This window comes from Hippoglossus hippoglossus, chromosome 18, assembly GCF_009819705.1.
Source record: "Hippoglossus hippoglossus isolate fHipHip1 chromosome 18, fHipHip1.pri, whole genome shotgun sequence".
NCBI lineage: Eukaryota > Metazoa > Chordata > Actinopteri > Pleuronectiformes > Pleuronectidae > Hippoglossus > Hippoglossus hippoglossus.
Window position 1 is genome coordinate 14060396 of NC_047168.1, and position 22980 is coordinate 14083375.

Consider the following 22980-nt stretch of genomic DNA (forward strand, 5'->3'; position numbering starts at 1 on the left):
GTCCGGCGTCCCGCTAGCTTAACTTGGTGAACCTGACGCTGCTGGTTCCGGCTCGAGAGAGAAAAGAAGGAAGAAATGGAGGTAAAATAACAATAATAATGACTTTGAAAGACATTAGAGTAAAAGAGTGAACAGATTAAAGGAGTAACGTGTGTGTGAGACTGTGAATCGTCGCCGCCATGATGGAGGACAGTGTGTTTACAGCAGGACTGTGTTAGCTTTGATCATTCAAAGAGATCAAAGTCCACAACAGTGAAGTCTCATTCTGTGGTAATGTTGCTGCACATGAAACTTTATTGTTTTATTATTTATATTTGTTCAGCTTAAGTAAACTTGGATTTATGTGTGTGTGTGTTTCTGTAGAATGAGCAGTGTCTATATCACACACACACACACACTGACACATTATTATTACTGTTGCATTTACATGTTAACAGTTAAATCTTAGTTCATAAAACACTTTGTGTACTTTAAGGTATATTAAACCACCACAATAAATCATGAACTGTCAGTGTATGATATGACTTGTGAGTGTGTTCTTTATTTCTGTCCGTCAGCCCCAGAAGAAGTTGATAAACTCGGTGGACAGCTGCGTGGACGAGGCTCTGTGCGGCCTGGTCAGGGCCAGCGGGGGCCTGTCGCTGCTGGGGGGCCACAGGGTCGTGCTTCGGTCCGACCTGGAGAGTCTGAGGGGCAAAGTGGCCCTGCTGTCGGGGGGAGGGTCAGGACATGAGCCGGCACACGGGGGTAGGTCCTCTTTAATCGTCTTATCAGCATTTATCTCTCACACTTTAATCTCCCTGCCTCGTGTCTGCAGGTTATGTTGGTGCAGGAATGTTGTCGGCAGCAGTCGCAGGTGGAGTGTTTGCATCACCACCACCGGCCAGCATCCTGGCAGCCATCATGTCTTTGCATAATGCAGGTGATGTACGCCTAATGTACGAGCTGGTTGTAACTTTACTTCTATGTCTTTTTATTTACCAAATGAATGTCCAAGTGAGTCCATGTGAGAACACAACAAGTAAATGTCACGTATCTAACACACGGCGGACGTGAAACTGGAAGAATACAAACATAACCTCATGGGCTGAGGTAATAACAACCCTCCTCCCTCCACAGGAGCTGCCGGGGTCCTTCTCATCGTGAAGAACTACACCGGCGACCGCCTCAACTTCGGGTTGGCTGCAGAGCAGGCCCGTAACCACGGCGTCACTGTCGACATGGTGATCGTTGCCGAGGACTGCGCCTTTGACCGGCCCAGTAAGGCCGGGAGGAGAGGCCTGTGTGGAACCGTCTTTATACACAAGGTAAACGAAAACCACAAAAGTTAACCAAACAAAGAATAACTTAAACAAATTAAAATCTTACCGTCCCTCACTTCCTGTCAGCTGGCAGGTGCGTTGGCAGAGGAAGGCTCCTCATTGGACCACATCGTTGCCAGGGTGACAGAGGTTTTAAAGGGGGTCGGTGAGTTTCACCTCTTCATTCCCTCACTGCTCCGTCTTTATCGGGAGGCTTTTCACAAGTAAAACATTCTGTCGATGTTTGTTCTGCAGGTTCACTCGGGGTGAGTCTGTCTCCGTGCAGCGTCCCCGGCTCCCTGCCTTCATTCGACCTGTCCCCGGGAGACATGGAGCTGGGTCTGGGTAAGAGACAGAGGGAGCAGGATCAATACTGGATTACAGATCTGATACGAACTGTTTAGGTTCATTTTGTTGATCAGCAAGATGATGAAATGAGGCAAATATAGCAAACTGTGAACTAAATGTTTACTCAAATATCACATTTAAATGTATCTGTCTCTTAATGTTCACCACCATCTTCCATCTTGTTTTCAGGTATCCATGGTGAACCTGGGATCAAAAGGTCAAAGGTGATCCAACGTTAGTCGACACAAACCGACATCTACTTTGTGTTTGATTCCATTGACTCTGTTTCTCTAAAGTTATCAGTTTTTACTGTTAATCAGGTGACGTCAGCAGACGAGGTGGTAAAAACCATGATCGATCACATGACCAACCCTGACAGCCAATCGTGTCTGCCGCTGAAACCAGGTTCGCTCAACTTTAACGTATTATTACAGTTAGTGAGTTTTAGTTTCTGCGGACAGTGTTTATTTGACCTGTGTGTTTGTGTGTGTGTGTGTGTGTGTGTGTGTGTGTGTGTGTGTGTGTGTGTGTGTGTGTGTGTGTGTGTGTGTGTGTGTGTGTGTGTGTGTGTGTCCTTCTATCGTACAGGAGACAATGTGGTCGTGTGTGTGAACAACCTCGGAGCTCTGTCTTGTCTGGAGATGGCCATTGTTACTCGAGCTGCCATCACCTGTCTGGGTAAGTGGTGTGTGTGTGTGTGTGTGTGTGTGTGTGTGTGTGTGTGTGTGTGTGTGTGTGAGTGTGCGTGTGACACATTCCATTGAGGATGCTGTGGAATGTGTCTCTGTGGTTACAGAGAGTCGCGGCGTGGCGGTTGCCAGGGTGATGTCCGGTTCATTCATGACGTCACTGGAGATGGCGGGCGTGTCACTGACCCTGATGCGAGCCAACGAGGAAACACTGAGACTGTTTGGTGAGCGTACTCACACAAAGTTTGTTTGTCTATACTTGTGAGGACCCTCCCTTCTCCAGCCTTAATGAAAAGTCCCTTATCCCACACAGACGCTACGACTAGCGCCCCCGCCTGGCCAAATCTCAGCAGTGTGCATGTGAGCGGACACAGCTACGTCGTAGCTCCTCCCACCATGGATACACCGCCGCAGGACGATATACACACTGAAGGTTGGTTTCCATGGTTACAAGATGACGGGACACTACCTGAGTGTTGTCAGTTATAATATTATTTGATACAACCGTTTGTGTTGCTTTATTTTTTCCCGTCCAGGTTCACTGAGTCCTGTGATGCACAAAGCGTTAGAGTCAGTTTGTTCCACACTGTTGGAAAAACAGGAGGAACTCAACTCGCTGGACCGAGCCGCTGGGGACGGAGATTGCGGTAACACTCATGCGCAGGCTGCCAGAGGTAAGAGTAGAAAAGTTAAACTGCAGATAATGATAAAAGACCCCAAAAAAACATGTTTGATTGATAACGATTTTTGTAATTGTAAAAATGTTCATTCAGCCATTCAGGAGTGGCTCCGGGGTCATGTGGTCCCTGGTTGCCCCGGGAAACTCCTCTCAGTCCTCGCTGGATTGGTGCAGGAGAAGATGGGCGGGTCATCAGGGGCGGTAGGTTTAAAGTAGTAGATATAAAAAAGTCGTTCACAGCGAACGGCGTCTAACTAGCCTCCTTGTGTCTCTCAGTTGTACAGCCTGTTCCTGACGGCAGCGGCTGGTCATGTGGCCGAGGGGCGGAGCGACGCTGCAGCCTGGGCGAGTGCAGTGCATGCTGGGACACAGGCGATGAGGAGGTGCGAGGGTGTTTGACACGTGCAGAAACTGTCAATCAATTAATTTGATTAATTTTCATCCATTGATCCAATGCATTTACAATAATAACTGAAGAAGTTTCTGCAGTGAATTCCTAGAAGAATTGTAGGCTTCAACTTTTCAAAATAAAATAAAGTAAATACCTGATAGTTTGTAAATCAAACTATTAGTTCTCAATACAGGTAATTTACAGATTTAAAATCGTATTATTTGAATGTCTTCCAGATATGGTGGAGCTGATCCTGGAGACAGAACAATGGTGAGAGTTTTCTATACAACTTTTCATGCATCTCTTTTATTTTGAAAGGGTATTTCCTGGTTGATGATATTGTTATTTGGGCTCCGCAGCCTCATTTGTAAAACAACAGTTTTATCTTTAAACATCTGCTTCTCTTCCTCTACAGCTGGATGCTTTGTTTCCTGCTGTGGATGAGCTGATGAAACTGACCACAGCTCCACCTGGTGGACAGATGGTCATACTGCAGGCTGCAGTGCAGGTATAGTAACTCATTGTAAACTAGAGATTATCAGATAACAACCGTCTTTGAGTTTCATATATTCCCTGAATTGCCGTCCTTCTTCCCTGTGTCATCCTAGAAAGCGGCCTCGGGGGCGGAGGCCACCCGGAACCTCACGGCGAGGGCGGGGCGGGCCAGCTACATCGCGGCCGAGCGGGTCACCCTGCCCGACCCTGGTGCCGTGGCCGTAGCCGCCATCTTGAGAGCTGTGTTGGAGTCACTGGAGGGGCGGAAGTAAAACAGCCACATGATTACAAACAGAACAACACTATCACGTCTCAGAAACCTTAATGAATGGGACGTAACACTCACTGTGATGTTAACCTCTTTTTTACTCTATATTCAAACCTCCACGACCATCACACACACACACACACACACACACACACACAAACATGAATACATTCTGGTCTCTAACTGAACTCTGCTTTTGGCTGAGAGCTCGTATCATGCGGCCTCATTATGCTGTTTCCGACAGCTACAGCCAGCTGTACGTAGCCGATCGTAGAGTTTAGGTGGTCACGGGTCATGGGCACTGGTTTAAAAGAAGCCACAGCAGGTTTTCCCCTGAACGACGGTGGGTGCAGTCCCCTCATTCTCCGGCGCTGACATGGTGCCGTGGTCATGAGGTGTAACCTGTTTCACTGAGGTGCATTTTTATCTCAGTCACATTGGAGCCAGGTTACGTGTGAACTCGCGAACAGCTGGTGAAACCGGTTCCAGTGTTGAAGCTAAACCAACTTTTTGAATGATGTGTTTTGATAAAAAATGAAACTGTGAATGGATTAAAAAACACTTTCTTGATGGAACAGTGTGAATTCTGACTAATAAATCAATTGTTTTTACACAAATGTGAGTTTTGTGGATGTGGTTTTTACACCTTTTCATTCTACACACGTGAATTTCCCCCCGAGAAGGTCAGAGGTCAGCGTCTGGCTCGTTCAAGACAGCTGAGGTCGGCGTTTTTTTCTTCTGATCAAAACAGCAGCAGCTTCTTTTTCCTCCTTCTTTCAACTGTCATTTCTCATAAGTACGACTTCCTGACACGCAAATCACACACACACACTCGGCGCTGCTTGCTCGACATTAAACACACCCACACATTCACACAAGAACCACCGAGCAGTAGACACACTTGCTTTCAGTTTGTGCGAAACACAACCGCACACAGATCAACACAAAGGTAATTCTCTTCTTGATGTAACTGTGGGTTTACGTTTACAAAACATAAAAAGGTTGTAACTGGTGGTTGAGGTTGTAACTTATGATTTTATATATTAAAAACTGAGCAGCTGTGGCGTGTGACGGGGAAGAATCTCAGAAACATTTACCGAAAAGCTTTTGAATATACAGCAGAAAGTCCGAAGTCACCATTCGACTGACAGCTGCTGTTATCAGTTATTTTCTCAATGATTGATTCAGTGTTGAATGGAACGTCATGGAAAAGGATGTGAGACGACTCAGAGGAAAACGGAACAGGACCTGAGCCACTGAACGGGGAAAAGTGTGAACATTTAAAATACAAATACACAACAAGTACAATGTAAATGTCCAGATTTAGTCCGGCTGTATGTTTAAGCTCCTGAGGGAAAAGAAAGTCATCACATTTGAGAAGCTGCAACAAAGTCAATGTTTGGTAAATTTGGTTGAAATCGACTAAAACGATGAATCAAATGTTTCTGCTGATTAAATCTCTGTCCCTCCATTAACTTAATTAATTAATTAAGGTGGAAAATCTGATTTCTTTGCAATAAACTCAGTGGTGTCGCCTCTGTGCTGCTTAAGGATTTTATAAAAATCAAATGTTGTTTTCCACGTAGAGCCGTTCAAACAGGAAGCGTCTGCTCTCACGTTTTTACTCAGACATCTGTTCGCAAAGGACAATAACAAAATTAAGGCTGCAGTTGCCACGGGGATAATATAAACTGCCCCAAAGCCAGAAAGCTGATCTGCAGTCGTCATAGTGCTGATGTGTCGTATTTCTTCATCCTACGGTCAGCACCACTAAACGTCAGGGTCATAGGAATGTAAATAAATCTGAACGTACATTTAATTAACATAATAATACACAAAGATGATGTTGACAATGAAACGGATGCTCGTGTGTGTTGCTGCCTCTCAGATGGAGTTCGCCTGCAGCCATGTTGTGTGTAACTGGAGATCTGATGAAGCAGGTGACAGCATTCAAATCATTTTCTCACTAATGTCACGAGAGTTTCACAAAATGACAAAATCTCTGGAACATTTCTGACTAAAACTTTCCTCTTTGCCTTAAACCTTGTTTTTTTCATATTTCTTTTGCAGCATAAATACATTTTTACCTTTTTACTCAGTTACAATCTGTTACTCATTGAGGCGATCACGTCTTTGACGCTCATCATATTTCATATTTTCAGCATCGACAGGTTTTCCTCTTATGAATCATGAATATGACAACGTAGTGAAAGAAGGTAATTGTGTCACACACACACACACACACACAGACACACACACACACAGACACAGACAGGATTCATAAAGGTCAATGCATCGAAAATGATGTTTTTCTGTTAATCATGTTCTCAAGAGTTCTGGGGTAAAATAACAGGAAAGCAGTAACGGCTAATGTGTGTGTGTGTGTGTGTGTGTGTGTGTGTGTGTGTGTGTGTGTGTGTGTGTGTGTGGGTGTGTGTGTGTGTGTGTGTGTGTGTGGGTGGGTATGCTTGCAAGTGCAAAAGACAGAGAAGCACAAGTAACACTTCAGCAGGGGAAAGTCCACACAGACACACACACACACACACACACACACACACACACACACACACACAGATCTCACTATCGGCTTCATTTTAATTATTCTGTCGTTAACGTTCATTAAAAAGTTCAAAAGTGAAGCAGATAAAAAGTTTATTATATCCACTTTTCTTTTTACTTCCACGATTTTGTGTTTAATGTTCCAGGTGATTAGATAATATAGATTAAAAAAAATACTAAAAAATAATTAGAACTTTGATTGATATTAAAATGCGTTGTTCTGTCTCCAGCTCCTCCTCGTCCTCCTCCGGTGCCTCCTCCTCGTCTCAGACCTCGACCTCCTCTCCTCTCTCTCCCCCATCTTCCCTCCTTCAAGCCCAGACAAGCTCCTGCCTCGCTGCCCCCTCCCCTCCCACCCAGAGGTGAGTTTACCCCTCTCCCCCTCTTCTTCTTCTCTCTCTCTGTTTCTTCATCCCTCTGTTCTGCTCCATCAGTTGACAAGATGGAGGCGGATTACAGGTTGAAAGCCAACGTCAACGTCGTGTCCCTCAGTGTTGGACAACTGGTCAACATCCAACCAGACACAGACCAGGAGGCCATTCAGAGCCCAGTGCTTTGTGGGAAATGTAGTGCTGCCTTGTCATGTCTGACTTCTCTACCGAGGAACGTGAGTCAGACTTGATTTCACTTATTCATCAACTTTTCTGTTTTTCCTTTTCTTTCTTTCGTTTTTTGGCATTTTTCTCTAATAGTCGTGTTTATTGTGTTGAAGGCGCTTTTAAATAAAATGAGACATAAAGTCTCTCTTGCTCTTCTTCTCCTCGTCCAGATGTGGGTGTGCGAGTTTTGTGGAAGTGTAAACGGCGTGCACGTGGATGTGACGGGAACGTGCACGGGTCTGTGCACAGGTGAGCACAGTGACGACCTTTACCTGCTGAGCCTGAGCGACGACGACTACCAGAACCTGGAGGACTCGCTGGTGGTTTTCTGTGTGGACATATCTGGCAGCATGAGCGTCACCACAGAGGTGTGTGTGTGTGTGTGTGTGTGTGTGTGTGTGTGTGTGTGTGTGTGTGTGTCTGTGTACAAAACAACTCGACAACGCAGCATCGGATTTTCACGCAACTCGCTGTTAGTCATTTTTTTCCGGATGATTAACTTTTGGAGATGATGGGTCAAAGGTCAAAGGTCACGGCGGACAAACATTTTCCAAGATATCCCAAATAATGAGAGACAATCTAAAGTTTATGTTGATTGACTGATTGAACGTTCCAGTAACAGCTGGTTTCATTTAGTTTATTTTATCACTTTAGCGTTAACTCTGCAAAGTTTAAATTGAGGAGAAAAGGACATCATGAGTTACTAAATTAATTCAATATAATAATAAGTGTATGTTGGAAGTTAAAGTTGTTTCATGTGAGTCTCAAATCATCTTCCTCTTCCTCTTCCTCTTCCTCTTCCCCTCAGGTCCCATCGGGCTCTGCACTCCCAGTGTACGTATCCAGGCTGGAGGTGAGATGCCTGCAGGAAGTTCTCAGCGGACGTGTTGTTCACGTGTTGCAGTTTAAAACATCTTTATCTCTTTCTCTTGTGTCGTCACAGGGTATCCAGGACGCCCTCCAGAGGGCGCTGTCGTCCATGCTGCAGGATTCCCCACGCAGGAGAGTGGCACTGGTGACGTTCAGTGATGAGGCAGGGAAATAAAACTTCTCCATTTTCAAATTAACTTAAATAACTTTAAATGTAATTAAATCATTGTTTTTTTTATGCAGCATTTTATATATATATATATATATATATAGTGGTTATAGTGAATTTATAGTGAATAATGGTGATGTCATTATTCCATTGGCTCAGTCATGAAAGGTTCACATGACGGAAGAGAAATAAGAGAAATCACAACAACACAAACAAATAACTCTACAAACTATTTAAAAGAAGAAAGAACCAACAGATGGTTTCTTATGAAGGGAGATAAACGTTTTAACTGATTTATTATCGTGTCCAATCTTATCTTAACCTGCTCTTTATATTCAATTCTAATTTTCCTTTTAGTTTTTATCACACATGTTTGAACTGCTTTTATGCTCATTATGTGGAAACACAAATGAAACGTTCGCTCTACTTCTAACTCCTCATCGCTCTCTGAACAGGTGGTGATCTACGGTGATGGCACCAGTGTTCCTCTAACGCTCAGGGACTGGGCGTTGGTGGACTACGACCATATTTGGGAACAGGGTGCGGCCTACAGCGTCCCACACTGCATCGCTGAAACCTACATCCAACTGGTTCAAAGAGTTAAAGAGTCAGTGTCGACGCTGTGTTTGTATTTCTTATCTCAAATCGCTGCCTCCCTGTGCTGCATGTCTGTAATCCCAGTTAATATTAACGTGTGTAATCCAGCCTCAGGGAACACGGGGCCACGTGTCTCGGCCCTGCGGCGTTAGCCTCGGTTGCCATGGCGTCAAGGCACCCCGGGTCAAAGGTGAGCAGGTCTCCAGGCCTTTAATAGAAAAGTGTAAAAAGTCGTGTAAAGAGTTTTTATTTTAAGACGCTCGTGTAGGATTGTTTGTCCTTAACGACGTTAACGAATAAGAATTAGACGTCAATCAACCGTGATGAATGACTGACTGAAAGATCCCTGGTCCCATCGTGACAATGACGCCGTGTGAACCGCTGCTGACGGAAGCTGCTGATCGTTGCAGGTGATTTTATGCACTGACGGCAGAGCCAACATCGGACTGGGGGAGATGGAGCAGACGTCTTCTCCAGCCTCTTCTCCGCTGACACCACATTTCTACAGACAGCTGGCTGTGCAGGCTGTGGACAGTGGGTGAGGACATTAACATTAAATCTATTAAAATCCTATAAATAAAGAAAGTAAATCACGTTTTCTTTCTGTTCATCTCCAAGAGTCATAATATCAGTGATGAGCTTTGAAGGGACGGACTGTCGCTTGGCGGATGTCGGGAGACTGGCAGACACGACAGGAGGAAGGGTGAGCACATACAGTACATATACATACAGTACATATACATACAGTACATAAACATACAGTACATATACATATACATATAGTACATGCTTGTGCAGTACAGCTGGCACTAAGAAACAAGCTTTAACAATTACTGGACTTAAAGGACTGGTTGTAGTTAAAGCAACACTGTGTAACTTTTGCTGGGCAGTGGCAACAGCGCCCCCTGGAGCCACAAGTCTTACAGGATCCCTCTGTTGAAGCCGTCACTGCAAACAGACACGTTAGCCGCACTGCTGTGACGCTGGTGTTGGGACGCCGCTATAGCACGGTGGTTTTATCCCCTCAACCTGTTAGTGCAGGAGGAAAGCGCTCGTCTCCCTGCTACAAGTCAGCAAACCATCAGAAAATGGTGAAAAGTTGCTATAACAACAACAACAACACGCAGTCAGCAAACAAACCAGAGGGCGTGATCATGATCTGTAAACAAGGAGTCCGGCTGCACGGCAGCCAAAACCAACACACTGATGCTTCTGGGTATTCTAATGATTTAAGGGACATTCTAAAGGTTACGGTTCGTCCACTAACAAACATCAACTTGCAAAAGACTCAATTTAAAACAAATACTGATAGTGGATCATTTATGAACTTCCTCTCCTGCACAGGTGAACATCGTGTCTATTGGTACCATAGCAACGGAGATCCAGTCAGCCTCCATGGACAACGTGCTGGCGACAGGAGTCACAGCAACACTGGTTGCTTGTGATGGAATGTGGGTGGTGACTGACACTGACGTTACACTAAACAAAACAAAATACAAATTCATTTCCTTTCTATTTCCTCCCTTTTCACCTCCATCCATTCATCTGTTTCCTCTTTATCTGCATGAATACTTGAGATTTCTAATTCTCTCTCTTCTCTCTAGTTATTTCCCCTACGAGGATGAAAACGACCACAAGCTGGTGAGAGAGATAGGGAACGTGACCACTGGGCTGCAGATCACGTCCCAGTTCGCCGTCAAACCAGAGTTCATGGAAGGTGAGGCCCCTGATAACCTCCACAAACACAATCTGCATTTACTGGAAGTGCGTTACGTCTGTTTACACTACGGGACTGTGAGCTGGCAGCGATCCTGCAGAGACGACAGGTCGAGAGGGTTTGTTCTGTCGAGCATAAAAATAAACTTTGGAATAAAAAGTGTGTAAAGGTGGAAAAAGAGCTGTTGTTAAAAGATATTGTGTGTCTGTGTGTGTTTGTGCGTTTGTCAGTCTTCCTTCAGAGGGACACTCTCCCTTTCCAACTCCAGCTGAGCTTCAAGACCAGAGATCAACAACGAGTCACTCGCATCATAACCGAGCGACGACCAGTGACCTCCTGCAGGTGAAGGAAACAGATCAACGCTGATCCAGACCAGAGTTTAAGCTCCTTATCAGTAATATAATATATAAGTATCCGCTTCCATGTGTTTTCAAAATAAAACAGAAGTATGGATGTAGCAATCTACAGAAAAAGTATCATTTTGAGATTAATGTCGTAATATTATAAGACTAAAGTTTTAATTTCCATCATTCCGATAATTTCCTTTGTCTTTATCTCGTCTCCTGTCGGCCTGAAGTCGGATTGGTGCCGGTAGTTTCAACATGGCGGTGCTCGGCGTGCACGGTGCTCAGCTCTGTGCCAGTTTAACCATGGAGGGTCGAGTGCAGGACGCACAGAAGCAACTGAAAGCTCAGCAAGACCTGCTGACACAGATCAGGTACGAGGGTCTGACCTCTGAACTAACTAATATGTTTGTGTGTCTGTCTGTGTGTTGATGTTGTGTTTCTTGGGGACAAACTTCCTCTTTCTGCCCCGAAGTGAGCAAAGGCCGATCGCAACGCAAGAGAGGATCTACGGCAACTGGATGGACACCATGACGACGATCTGTGACGACATCACGGCAGAGTCCCAGGTAAACAATGAAGTCACATGATTCACATTTCAGATTCCAGGTTTTCATTCCATAAAGGGAAGATTTATAGATTATCGTCCTTAAAATGACTTAAAATATGTTAATTTGGAACTACAGTCAGCAGCTGGTCAGTGTAGCTCAGGATGAAACATGGGGAACATCTGGATAAAACAGCTGTTACAATGTTTACTTGCAAAAAAAACAGTCCAGCTGTTTGCCCCAGCTGTTTCCAGTCCTAATGCTAAGCTACACTAGCTGGCTATTGTCTTTAGTTGAACAATATTTAACAAATTATAATTTCTATCTGTAGGTGGGGATGTCCGTAGATATAACTTCTGCACACTTTATTCTCTTGCAAATATTTCCAGAATGGGTTTATCTTTCCTCTCAGATTTAAAACAACGTGTCGTTCGTCACGCGTGAATATTCAAAAACAGTTTTTTTGCTGCAGACGCTCTCAGATGAAGCAGCCGAGCTCGTGTACCAGATGAAGAGAGCGACCAGCGTCTACAGCAGCAACACAACTCAGACCCAGCAGAAGCCCGCGAAGAAGAAAAAGACCTTCATGAACAGAAAGTAAAACCAGAACCGAACTGAAAACTATTTGAGTGAAAACGTTTTGTAAAGACGAGCAGTTGAATGAGACGTGACTAAAGTGCAAAGGGGAATGAGATTGATTGAATGATTGAAAACCTCGACGCCTCATTTTTCGCTCAATACAAAGTTAGAAAATCTCTTGAAGTTACAGATCTACACGTTAGAGATGAAAGCATCAGCGCTGGATGTTCGTGGAACCAATAATATGTCAGACCAGGGACGAAAGGGAGTTCGATTTCCCTCTTGAGTCACAAGGAACGACGACGTCGTGGCAGAGAAATCAGCCTGTGTTATATTTATATGGATTTCTGTTTTCCAGGAACAATTTGTTTCACGTGAAATAAAATAATTTATTCATCGTGTTAAATCTTCCTGCTTTTGTGATGTTTTCATTACATTTAGCTTGATCCAAATATGGGACATTTAGTTGTGTCTGACCACTGCAGGTCAGGAAATATGATAAAATATGATTTCAAGTATCAACCCACTGTGACCAACATGCAGTATGTATCTGCCTGCCTGAAAAGGCCGGCAGTGGAAATCAAATCCAAATGACCCCTGACACTTGGACATTGTTTATTTGTATAAAACCAGAGTGCTAAACTTCTACCAACAGCAGATTGAACACAGATGCACACAACAGCTTGTTTCATTGCTTGAAGCTTTTATTTGCATTTGTTTATGAAGAAAAGCGGCTCCCTCGCCAGTATAAGGGCGAGTTAGAAGCGTCAATTTAGTTTCCTCTTATTAAAGACACAAAACCTACAGACACAACCCAGCAGCTCCTGTTGATGTCGACTAGTTCCTCTAATTTAGAAATTGTTGCAGCGACTGTAAAGAGGTGAAGGAGTCAAACGAGATGGCAAAAAGCAAACACAAAGCAGTGTGTGTGCCTGTTTGTGTGTCTGTGTGTGTGTGTGCGCTTCATCCTCTCCAAGGAAAATATCTGTTTGTGGCGCAGACAGACGGAAATTCTTCGGAACATTTCTCGTCATCCCAGCACTTGTTGTCTGTAAGAGAAAAAAAGACGTCACTAAATGCAACAGAACACAACAGCATATCTTTGCATAGATCGTGATTAAAGATGGACGTGATGACAGCTCCCAAAGTGAAGCCAAAATATCTTGATCGCCCTCTGGTGGCTGGCTGCAGTATAGGTCATCAACCCTGCCTCGTCCATATGTTACCTCCATACTTCTCGCTGCTATTATCACGACGCTAATTGCGATAAACTCTATATGCATAGCATCACAGATCATCAAAACAGTATACTGTACAATCATTAGCATAAATAATAAATATTTGAATACTGTTAAAACCTAGGAATATTTAAACTGCACGTTTCCTCTAAAGTTTCCATATACGTGTGCGTTTATTAGAAACACTGTGTTTACTGTGACTTACCTCCGTAGTTCATGAGAGCACAGTGCTGCTTCGAATGTCTGTTGTCAAATACGCCACAGTGCCGATAGTCAAAAGCAGTGCCGTCGCTCCACAGCCAAATTCCCTCCTGAGCAAGAAATAACAATTGCAAACAGTGTAAATAAATATATATATATGAATAAATAACGTTTGAATGACTGTATGGTGTAAAAATATACAATTTGGCAGTCAGTTCCTCCAATCCAGGTCCTTCCGGACACCTTGGACCCCTTCGTGATCACCCTCTGAATGGAGCGATACTCGGAGCTGCTGTGCACAGACGCGAGGTTTGCATTCATGGTCAGGCAGTGGAGATATTTGCGATATATAAAAATTGACGTAAAAAGTTACAGAACACAACACAATTTTAAACTTTATTCCAGATCCGATTACCTCAGCTTCAGCCCAGTTCAGCTTAGCTGAAACGTAGTAGTAACAGCGACCGCTGATATAAGTCCAACCGTTGGGACACCGTAGTGGCATGGCCCTGAAAGCTGAAGGGAAATAGAAAAGACAGAAAGGAGGGATCAGCCCGAGCATCTGCGAAAAAACCTAAAGCTTCGGGATGGAAACTTACGAGCAACTCCGGTCAGAGCCATCGCGGCACAAAGAAGCAGAAACACAGCCTTCATGGTGGAGCTGATGCTGCAGCTACTGAAGATGATGATCACCTTCTAATACTAATACTCGTGAAGAGAGGGAGGAGGGAGGAGATAGAGGAAACGAGTCGTCTCATCGTCTCGTGTTCAGACTGTGGTTCGGACTCAACACAGAAAAATGACCAGCACGTTTTTAATTTGTTATCTGTGCATCCATGACACAGAAGTTTACGTGTGTTGAAACGTCTGTGTGAGTCTGTGGGAGTCATCGTGAAACCACCACGTTAACACACACATACACCACGTTAACACAACTACTCTTGTACTTGGGTTTTTAATCATCATGCGACATTATTACTGTGGATTTAATTTGTATTCAAGATTTCTGACTGTTGACGATGTGTTTACTTAGTATAATGTCGTCATGACTGAATAAACAAAGATTTGACATCATAGATAGGACTATCCTGTAAAATATAAAGTATCTGAAATTATCTTCACTGTGACGAGCCGTAAAATAAAAAGCATTGATATACTTATATACTATTATATCACACTGCTGCAAGATACTGTCAAAAGTATCATGATTACAAGACAATACTATTACTGGAAATAAAGCATGGAAGCACAATCTGTATTTTAATGATTGACAGGTGTAAGAGATGTGACGTGATGCTACAAATGAAATGCAAACAGGTTCAGTTCAAATCTTTTCAATTTACTCTTTAACGATTAAGAGCTGGGATTGGCTGCAGCCAACCGGGACCTACAAAGGATTACGGGCAGCTACAGCTACATAACGGATGGATGGATTTAATTCTCTCTTACGAGCTAAAACACGATAATACTACTTCTTCCTAAACTGAGTAAAACATTTGAAAAGTTTGTGCATTGGTTGTGTAACGTTTTCTAAAACCATTTAGACATTTTAGAGGCAACCACAGAATTAGCCCTCGTCAACCACAACTTGCTGCTTCCCCTGCAAATCGCTTTCCACACGATTTGCATCTCGGTTGGAGAAGTTTCGTAACAACATCCTGTTTGGGTACACGATGTCTGCGAGCTCGGCTTATCTCGCTCTGGCCGCAGCGCTTCGCTGGTCGGAAGGAATTAGAAACGAGGACACCGAACACAACAGACACACAAAAACGCACACAACGAGCTCGGAGTTGAAAGGGAATGACACAAAAGGCGAAAACACATTTTTCACAGATGGTGGAGACGATAAAGAGCAAATTTTTGTCGTTATTGTCCTTAAACTGCAGATTGTGATGAATTAACAAAGGACACTTATCAATAAAGAGCTGAACTTTGTGCCTGAGTAGCTAAAAGCGTCTCGGGGCAGCTAGCTTGACTCACACACATTCGAAGAAATTATCTCCTCAATTTTTTAAATAGACATTTTGATTAAAGCAGCTTTAGTACAATGCGCATTGGTCTTGAAAAAGTAAAAAGTAGAAAAACAGATTTGCACGTTGATCCCATGAAACTCCATTCGACCCAATTTGAGCAAAGTTGAGCACAAAACAAAAAAAAGGCGTTTGGCCGTTTTTGGGAAATATAGGTTGCAGATATAGAGACGTGGCCCTTTGACCTACTTTGTGAGTATGTGTGTGTCATTCCTCCACCTTGGTGAGGCGTGGTGAGGCGTGGAGCGACTTTTGATTGGAAACTCACAACCCCTTACACACACACACACACCTATATATGACAGCCTGAGAAGCAGACACACTTCATAAGTGAGAGTTTGAGTCTAAAGATCAAGACACAATATTGAGAAAATTAATAAAAAGGAGCTTTTTGGATTCACCTGAAAACACCAACGACGATCATCATCATCATCAGCTGCACAGGTATCAGCTTCTAAGATCTTATTTCATATTTAAAGTATCTCAACATCGTTCTTTGTCCAACTGACTGTTCACAACCCAAATATATTGAGTTACACGAACACACTTTTTGAGAAGCGCGCGACAGAAATGATAGAAAACGTTAAATGATTTTTTCATGGTTGTTTCAGCTATAAATTGGGAAATTGAACTCACGACAACTCACGAATCACAATTATCCCGAGGAACCAAGGTAAAGGAGGTCTAAAGTGTTTTTAGAGCCGAACTTCTAATATGAGAAAGAACCTGGGAAGCATTTTCAATCTGTAGTTTACCACAGACATCGTGTCCAGGCTCGGTTTTATCGAGTTGTTTATTCGATTAACGTGTTTATTTTAATGATCGGTATCGACGCTTTGTTGGATCTCTTACCTGCAAACACTTCAGGGACGCCGTGTTCAGGGAGCGTGTGGTTTATTCAGTTATCTAGAAAGATGGAGAAAATTATATTATTAAATTAACACGTGTGACTTTTTATTCAAAACATCACCTAACCCTTTTTAGATTATTAAAACTGCACTTAAAAGCGTAGGTGATAATCCACGGCAAAATCTCTGCGCTCTTCATTCCTCACATCTTCTGACTTCCTAATCTGATCTGTGACAACAGCAGAGATACGAGCCAGTTATATAATGTCTCCATTTATTTCCCCTGCCACGGAGGTTATGTTTCCACCCCCCCCCCCGTACGCTGGTTGGTTTGTTTGTGAGCAGGATTATGAATAAAGTTGGTGGAAGGATGTGACGCATGTTGAGGAAATTCATGAATCTTAATGTAAAAACCTGCATATTCAGGGGACTGGTATCTATGAGTGTGTGTAGTTTGGTTCAGATCCAGATATAACCCTGGATCCAGCAGATTTAAACGTGGTTTCAAATGGGTTTAGACATTTTCAGCTGCTGTGCGATGAACAAACTGAGCGATAAACCTGTAAATACTGTGGATTCTCCCCCTACAGGATGTCTTTATACGGCAGCTTTCTGTCCGACGAGCAGTTCCTGTGCTCCATCTGCCTCGATGTGTTCAACAGCCCTTCGTCCACGCCGTGCGGCCACAGCTTCTGTATGGCCTGCATCAGCAGATACTGGGATGGATGCAAGGTGCGTGTCCATCTTTTTACTTTCCTTCCTTCCTTCTCTGTGTCCCCTTGTTTCCTTCTTATCCATCCTTCCATCCTTCCTTCCTTCCTTCCTTCCTTTCTTTCTTTCTTCCTCCATTCCCTCAGTTTAAACTAATACTTTTCTTTCTTTTCTTTCACTCGCCTGCCTCCCTCTTTCATTTCTTTGTGTCTCTCATGTGCACTCTTTACATTATAAGACTCTATATCATCATTTAACCTTCAGTGTATCAGTACAGATCCTCTCCTCTTCCTCATCCTCTCCCTCTCATCTTCCTCTCCTCTCCTCTCAGGTTTGCCAGTGTCCTCTGTGTAAGAAAACCTTCCCGAAGCGACCGGACCTGCAGATCAACCGGACGCTGCGGGAGATCACCGAGCAGTTCAGATACATGAAGGGAGGAGGAGGAGGAGGAGGAGTGGGGACGGAGAAGAAGAGAGGAGGAAGAGGAGATGGAAACGTACCTGATTATTTATTTGATGAACTGAAGAAGAAGTTTCCTCGAGCGCTGCCAGAGCCGCTGACGTGTGAGACTCGGTCACTGGGTAAGACAGAGACACGAGATCACATCAGTACATGGAGGCAGTATTGACATTTTCTGTAAGTGTCAGTAATCAGTCAGATACGTTTACATGGACGTTAATATTCGTAAGCTCTCAATTTCCACAAAGCTGATGTTGATGCTGGAAAACGTTAACCGGGGGGGAACAGGTGGTGCATTCAGGTGAGGGACAGCAGCTCTGACAGACGATCTCCTGTCAGCTGCAGTGATACATGACGGACCTCACGCAGATATGTTGCACAGCAGCAATCTTCACATGCACACGCAGATTTCACACGTGTGCAACACAGAGAACAGTGGAGGGTCATGGGAACGCCATTCCATTGAGTTTGAGGTCACGTTTGAACTTCGACCTTTAACCAAATCAGATCCAAAAGTTGATCCTCTGGAGATAAACTACCAAATTTTATTCTCAACAAGTTTGGTGAAAGTCCGTCTGTGCTTTGTGGAGTTATTTTGTACATGCACACACAGAAAAGTGAAGCCAAAGCATCTTGATTGCCCCCTGGTGGCTGGCTGCAGTATAGGTCACAAACAGCACAAGTCCACATCAGATAAATGTTTGTCAAAGATGGCTTCTGTCATCACTTCAGCTTGATTTTTCCTCTCGATCCCCGTACCCCCCTCAGTAAACGACCCCATCCCACAGCTGCTGGCCTCTTCGGCGCCGCCCCCCCCGCAGCTCTGCCCCTCCAGCAGCCGCAGACGCTTCACCATGAGCGGGGCGGTGAGCAGCCAGAGCATCGCTATCTGTGGGATCCACAGCAGGGGCATCATGGTACAACTATGTGGTTCTTTCTGATATTGATTGAACAAACTCGTACTTTTTGTTGATCTGGATTTTAAGTTGAGATAAAAGGTTTGACAGCACGACCCCCCCCCCCCCCCTCCTCGACTACAGGTTTACTGTCGGACCGACCGAGTGTGCATCTGTCCCGAGTGCGAGGCCGAGCAGCATCAGGATCACGACACAGTGTCTGTGGAGGACGAGTGGAGGGAAACTAGGGTAGGAGGAGAGAGAGAGGGAGAGAGCGAGAGAGAGCGAGAGAGAGAGAGAGAGAGAGAGAGAGAGAGAGAGAGAGAGAAGGTTTAATATAATAATAATGAAATGTGTGTGTGTGCAGTCGCAGCTCAGTGTGTCGTCGCAGGAGATCCAGGAGATGATCAGAGAGAGAATCAGGAAGATTGAAGAGATCAGAATGTCAGTGAGTGAACTGGAGGTGAGACACACACGTAATATCAATCATGTTGATATTATTATAATTAATATTGAATAGCTCCATCTGTTTTGGTGGTAAAACCTCATAAAGGAGTCTTAATGCAGCTGAAATAAGCTTGTGTATGAAAAGATGGAACCTCTCACACGTTTGTCTTTACCCAGTTGGCGGTGGAGCGAGAGACGGCCGGCAGCGTCTGCCTCTTCTCCGCCCTGGCGTCGGCCATCGAGCGCTCGCAGGCGGAGCTGATGGAGGTGATGGAGATGAGCCGGAGGTCGGCCGAGCACCAGGCCGACGCCATGGTAAGACAACTGGAGCTGGAGGTCCAGGAGCTGCGGAGGAGAGCCAGCGCCCTGGCCGAGCTCGCCCAGTCAAACGACCCCAGCCACTGCGTCAAGGTCGGTGAGAAGTTTGACATTTGAATCTGATGATGAACAGATAAAAACATTAGGAGCCGCTGAGTGATGATCGGAGATATTATTTATTTCCACCTACTTCCCAGACGTTCCACGTGCTCTCCAGTCCTCCTCCCACCAAGAACTGGTCCGGGGTGTCGGTGACCACTGACCTGGGATCAGGGACCATCTACAGGTCGCTGGCCGCTCTGCTGGAGAAGTTCCAGGAGGAGCTGAGGAACTTCGCAGAAAAAGGTCAGTGAGTGAAACACAGGGACGGATTCCAACCGGAGATTTGAGCTAATGAGCCTCAGCTTTTACTCTCAAGCCTTAAATACAGAAACACAACTAATACAACCTGTAATGAGGCAGATGAAAACTTTTCTCTCAAACTTCTTTTAGATTAATTTTGTTTTATAGATATTTTTGAATCTATGTCGTAAATCTTGTTCCTGTCCAGGTTTTCCCGCCTCGGTGCTGGAGCCCAGTCCCGTCCGAACGCAGCCACGTGAGTGAGACTGAAATCTCAGACACACACTATCCCACCTTAAACGGATTATACACACACTTGACTCTAATGTGAGGATTCCACCTTAAATCAATGAATCTAGAGAATTTATCTTTAGATCTTTATTTAATCTGTTAACATGTGAAACGTGGTCTGTGTTTCTGCAGGAATGAGGCGGGTGCAGGAGTATGCACGTAAGTTACATTCTCACAAACTCAACTCGCGTCATGTCGTGACTAAAAGTGTAATTCTGCACATTTCTCTTCACCAGTGGACGTAACTCTGGACGGCAACTCCGCTCATCCACGACTGATTGTGACGGACGACATGAAGAGTGTGAGACGCTCGTTAGATCTTTGCAACTCGTGATAATTGACACTTGTGAGCTGGTGTTTAAAAGGGAGATGTAAATAATCCACGGATGCATCAGTTTGACGTCAACGGTAAAATTGTGTTGTCGGTTTGTGCGAAGCGAGGTTTTGATCGAGTCGTCGCTCTGCAGGTGAGATGTGGCGAGCGACACCAGCTGCTCCCTGACAACCCGGAGAGGTTCGACAGAGTCGTGTGTGTCCTGGGGAGCGAGGTCATCTCCTCCGGGAGACACTACTGGGAGGTGAGTCCAGCTCTGAACAGGAAATGACCCTGTTTGACAATAAATTCACGTTTCTACTGCTAAAATAAAAAAGGAGGAAATGTGTGTTTTCAAGCCTCTGCTCCGGCGACACCTAGTGGCCGGAGGAATTATGTTCTCTGGCCATACTTTTCATTTGAACACGATATCTCATGGACGTCTTGAGGGAATTTCTTCAAATTTTGGTACAGATGTTCATTTACAACTCACAGATGAACTGAAAGGTCAAAGGTCACAGTGGCCTCACTTATGTTTTTGGCATCTTGAACATGAATCTCAAATCCGCCTTTAGGGAATTTCTTCAAATTTTGTTTAGTTGTCACTTAGACAAAGATTAACTGATGAGATTTCAGTGGTTGAAGGTCAAAGGTCACAGAGCTTTAGTGTTTTCCCGAACCAATCAACATTTATGATCACAAGCACGTGTCACATGATTAAATGACACGTTTGATGATAATTATGATGCGCGCAGGTGGAGGTGGGCGGGAAGACGGACTGGGATATGGGCGTGGCCAGAAAATCCATCAGCAGGAAGGGGAAGATCGACGTGACCCCGGAGAACGGATACTGGTTCCTCAGCCTCAGAAACAAGTGAGTCCCCATCAGCCATTGGTCATTTACACAAGAACCCACTGGAGTGCAGAGGATGAGGCGAATGGTGGAATATTTACCCACAGTTCAGTTTGTCGTACACGAGTCGTCGGTCCAGGAAAGACGATCACATCCAGGAACAGTAGTGAAGGTCACACATGAAGAAGAAGAAGAAGAAGAACTCAGGAACATGTGCACGAGGACACAACACTGGGACCGACTGCAGGGGGTTTCCTGGTGGGAAACGCAGGGGCAGGAAACTGATCAGGTCACAGGTGTGCTGTTGTAAAAAAGACAGGAAATGTAAGAACTGACAAAATAAAACAGGAAATGGAACCTGGACGTCACCAAGTGATGTTGAAAACTGTCTTTGTCATGAAATTGTAAAAAAAAAAGTGCATATGCAGCCGATTGGATATTAAATATTGTTGGAAAAATATAAAAAGACATAATATAGAATTAAATATGGTTATAGAAATACAAATTTTCATTTAATTTAATTTATTTAATTCCCTTTAACGTGTTTAACTTTTCTATACTTTCTCTCCTCAGGAACAAATACGCCTTTCGCACTGAACCCTCCACAGACGTGTGCCTGACCCTCCGGCCTCAGAAGATCGGCGTATTTGTGGACTTTGAGAAAGGACAGGTGCACTATGGGGAAATGTTTTTGTAAAACTTATCATAACAGTATTTTCTCTTCAGCTATAACTCCTCTCTCTCTCTCTCTCTCTCTCTCTCTCTCTCTCTCTCTTTCTCCACCGTGCAGGTGTCGTTCTACAACGTTGATGCCAAGATCCACATCTACACTTTCAGTGACCCCTTCACCGAGTGCATCCTCCCGTTCTTCAGCCCGTGCACGAATAAATCCGGGAAGAACGAGGCGCCGCTGGTCATCACCCCAGTGAACACCACAGAGTGACAGGAGAGACACTGCTGGTTATCTGTTGTTCTTCTTCACCGCCTGTGCACTGAACTTTCCCTGTAGGAACATTTACATCCTGGCAGATGTTGTCATCTGACTGAGAATTCAGGTTTAACATCTGGATGTGTTTTAAATTATTCACTGATAAAAAAAAATCTAATGCTCCACATATCTGCATGTTTGTATTCAAATATTATTTTCCTGTGGATTTGAGCCTCAGAGGAAAGATTTGCTGATAATTTGCTGAGACCAGATTTAATATTAAAAGCCAGTTTAGCTCAGCTCAGCATAAAGACTGTAGAAAGACTGTGAAATGTCCTCATACATAAACACAAACTATAGTATAAACTGTATAGACAATGCATTAGCAAGTTATATAACATTACATCAAACTAATAAATGTTTATTTCTGTGTAAAATATGTTTTTTTTCTCCTCCAGTGTAAAATTCATATTCCTCCCAAATCTGTCTCTGCTTTACTTCAGTAGGTTGACCACCAGGGGGCAGATTTGTCTGACGTTTCTCTGCAGATTCTCAAACACACAAGTTTCATTTCTTCGTTTAAATCTTCCAAATGAAGCCAAATCAATTTTAATTTCTCCAACTATTACAAATGTGCATTACTTTCTACTTCTACTCCACTACATTTCACCTGGAAATATAAACGAAATACTATTTGTTTCACTCTATTTAAATGTAATAAGATTTTACACAAAAAAACATGAGTTTATAAAATTGTTAAAAGTTTTTTTTGTTCTTTATTTCCTGTTTGATTTCTGTCTCCACCTGCGTACGTAAGTCCACCGACGCGTTTAAAATATGCACCTTATCTCGACTTCATCTCCACAGGATGACGTCTCTTATCACCAGGTGTGGTTGAACCTGTTTTTATGGCCCCGGGTCAAACATTCACCTCCTGTAAAATGCGGAGCTC

At 44.0% G+C, this 22980-nt stretch overlaps 4 protein-coding genes and 1 long non-coding RNA gene across 8 annotated transcripts; 3 read left to right on the plus strand and 2 right to left on the minus strand.

Annotated features, from left to right (window-relative positions):
- tkfc (triokinase/FMN cyclase) lies at nucleotides 1-4326 on the plus strand. The gene is made up of 18 exons (XM_034568866.1): nucleotides 1-81; nucleotides 558-747; nucleotides 818-922; nucleotides 1120-1307; nucleotides 1389-1467; nucleotides 1557-1646; nucleotides 1839-1873; nucleotides 1970-2054; nucleotides 2238-2327; nucleotides 2446-2562; nucleotides 2652-2771; nucleotides 2875-3012; nucleotides 3112-3218; nucleotides 3294-3400; nucleotides 3645-3678; nucleotides 3824-3916; nucleotides 4017-4226; nucleotides 4309-4326. The coding sequence occupies exons 1-17, from the start codon at nucleotides 76-78 to the stop codon at nucleotides 4173-4175; spliced, it is 1743 nt and encodes a 580-aa protein (XP_034424757.1). The 5' UTR covers nucleotides 1-75; the 3' UTR covers nucleotides 4176-4226; nucleotides 4309-4326.
- On the minus strand, nucleotides 1157-4601 carry LOC117751941. The gene is made up of 3 exons (XR_004611941.1): nucleotides 4474-4601; nucleotides 4246-4261; nucleotides 1157-1166 (listed from the first exon to the last, which is right to left on the minus strand). It is a non-coding gene; the product is annotated as an uncharacterized LOC117751941 (long non-coding RNA).
- Nucleotides 4602-5024: 423 nt separating this feature from the next.
- Nucleotides 5025-12470, plus strand: si:dkey-9k7.3 (circularly permutated Ras protein 1). 3 transcript variants are annotated; one of them, XM_034568862.1, is made up of 19 exons: nucleotides 5025-5120; nucleotides 6060-6111; nucleotides 6334-6387; nucleotides 6961-7092; nucleotides 7165-7337; nucleotides 7500-7697; nucleotides 8138-8182; nucleotides 8273-8362; nucleotides 8824-8975; nucleotides 9074-9155; nucleotides 9376-9503; nucleotides 9584-9668; nucleotides 10310-10416; nucleotides 10570-10682; nucleotides 10913-11024; nucleotides 11260-11400; nucleotides 11502-11595; nucleotides 12047-12217; nucleotides 12278-12470. In XM_034568862.1, the coding sequence occupies exons 2-18, from the start codon at nucleotides 6060-6062 to the stop codon at nucleotides 12173-12175; spliced, it is 1887 nt and encodes a 628-aa protein (XP_034424753.1). In that variant the 5' UTR covers nucleotides 5025-5120; the 3' UTR covers nucleotides 12176-12217; nucleotides 12278-12470. The 3 variants fall into 3 exon arrangements, with proteins under 3 accessions (XP_034424753.1, XP_034424751.1, XP_034424752.1); XM_034568860.1 differs by lacking the exon at nucleotides 12278-12470 and adding an exon at nucleotides 5360-5568 and having other exon boundaries at nucleotides 5040-5120; XM_034568861.1 differs by lacking the exon at nucleotides 12278-12470 and adding an exon at nucleotides 5360-5441 and having other exon boundaries at nucleotides 5047-5120.
- Nucleotides 12471-12842: 372 nt separating this feature from the next.
- Nucleotides 12843-14112, minus strand: LOC117751923 (ladderlectin-like). Its single transcript, XM_034568976.1, has 4 exons — nucleotides 14004-14112; nucleotides 13794-13924; nucleotides 13597-13702; nucleotides 12843-13202 (listed from the first exon to the last, which is right to left on the minus strand). Exons 1-4 carry the CDS (start codon nucleotides 14095-14097, stop codon nucleotides 13117-13119), a joined length of 417 nt encoding a protein of 138 aa, XP_034424867.1. The 5' UTR covers nucleotides 14098-14112; the 3' UTR covers nucleotides 12843-13116.
- Nucleotides 14113-15904: 1792 nt separating this feature from the next.
- Nucleotides 15905-22468, plus strand: LOC117751861 (E3 ubiquitin-protein ligase TRIM68). 2 transcript variants are annotated; one of them, XM_034568863.1, is made up of 16 exons: nucleotides 15905-16066; nucleotides 17061-17202; nucleotides 17513-17762; nucleotides 18409-18557; nucleotides 18681-18785; nucleotides 18904-18999; nucleotides 19161-19394; nucleotides 19499-19646; nucleotides 19852-19899; nucleotides 20067-20093; nucleotides 20171-20235; nucleotides 20402-20512; nucleotides 21003-21121; nucleotides 21674-21770; nucleotides 21891-22119; nucleotides 22152-22468. In XM_034568863.1, exons 2-15 carry the CDS (start codon nucleotides 17062-17064, stop codon nucleotides 22041-22043), a joined length of 1743 nt encoding a protein of 580 aa, XP_034424754.1. In that variant the 5' UTR covers nucleotides 15905-16066; nucleotide 17061; the 3' UTR covers nucleotides 22044-22119; nucleotides 22152-22468. The 2 variants fall into 2 exon arrangements, with proteins under 2 accessions (XP_034424754.1, XP_034424755.1); XM_034568864.1 differs by lacking the exons at nucleotides 21003-21121; nucleotides 21674-21770; nucleotides 21891-22119; nucleotides 22152-22468 and adding an exon at nucleotides 20596-20744 and having other exon boundaries at nucleotides 20402-20539.
- The last annotated feature ends 512 nt before the right edge of the window (nucleotides 22469-22980 follow it).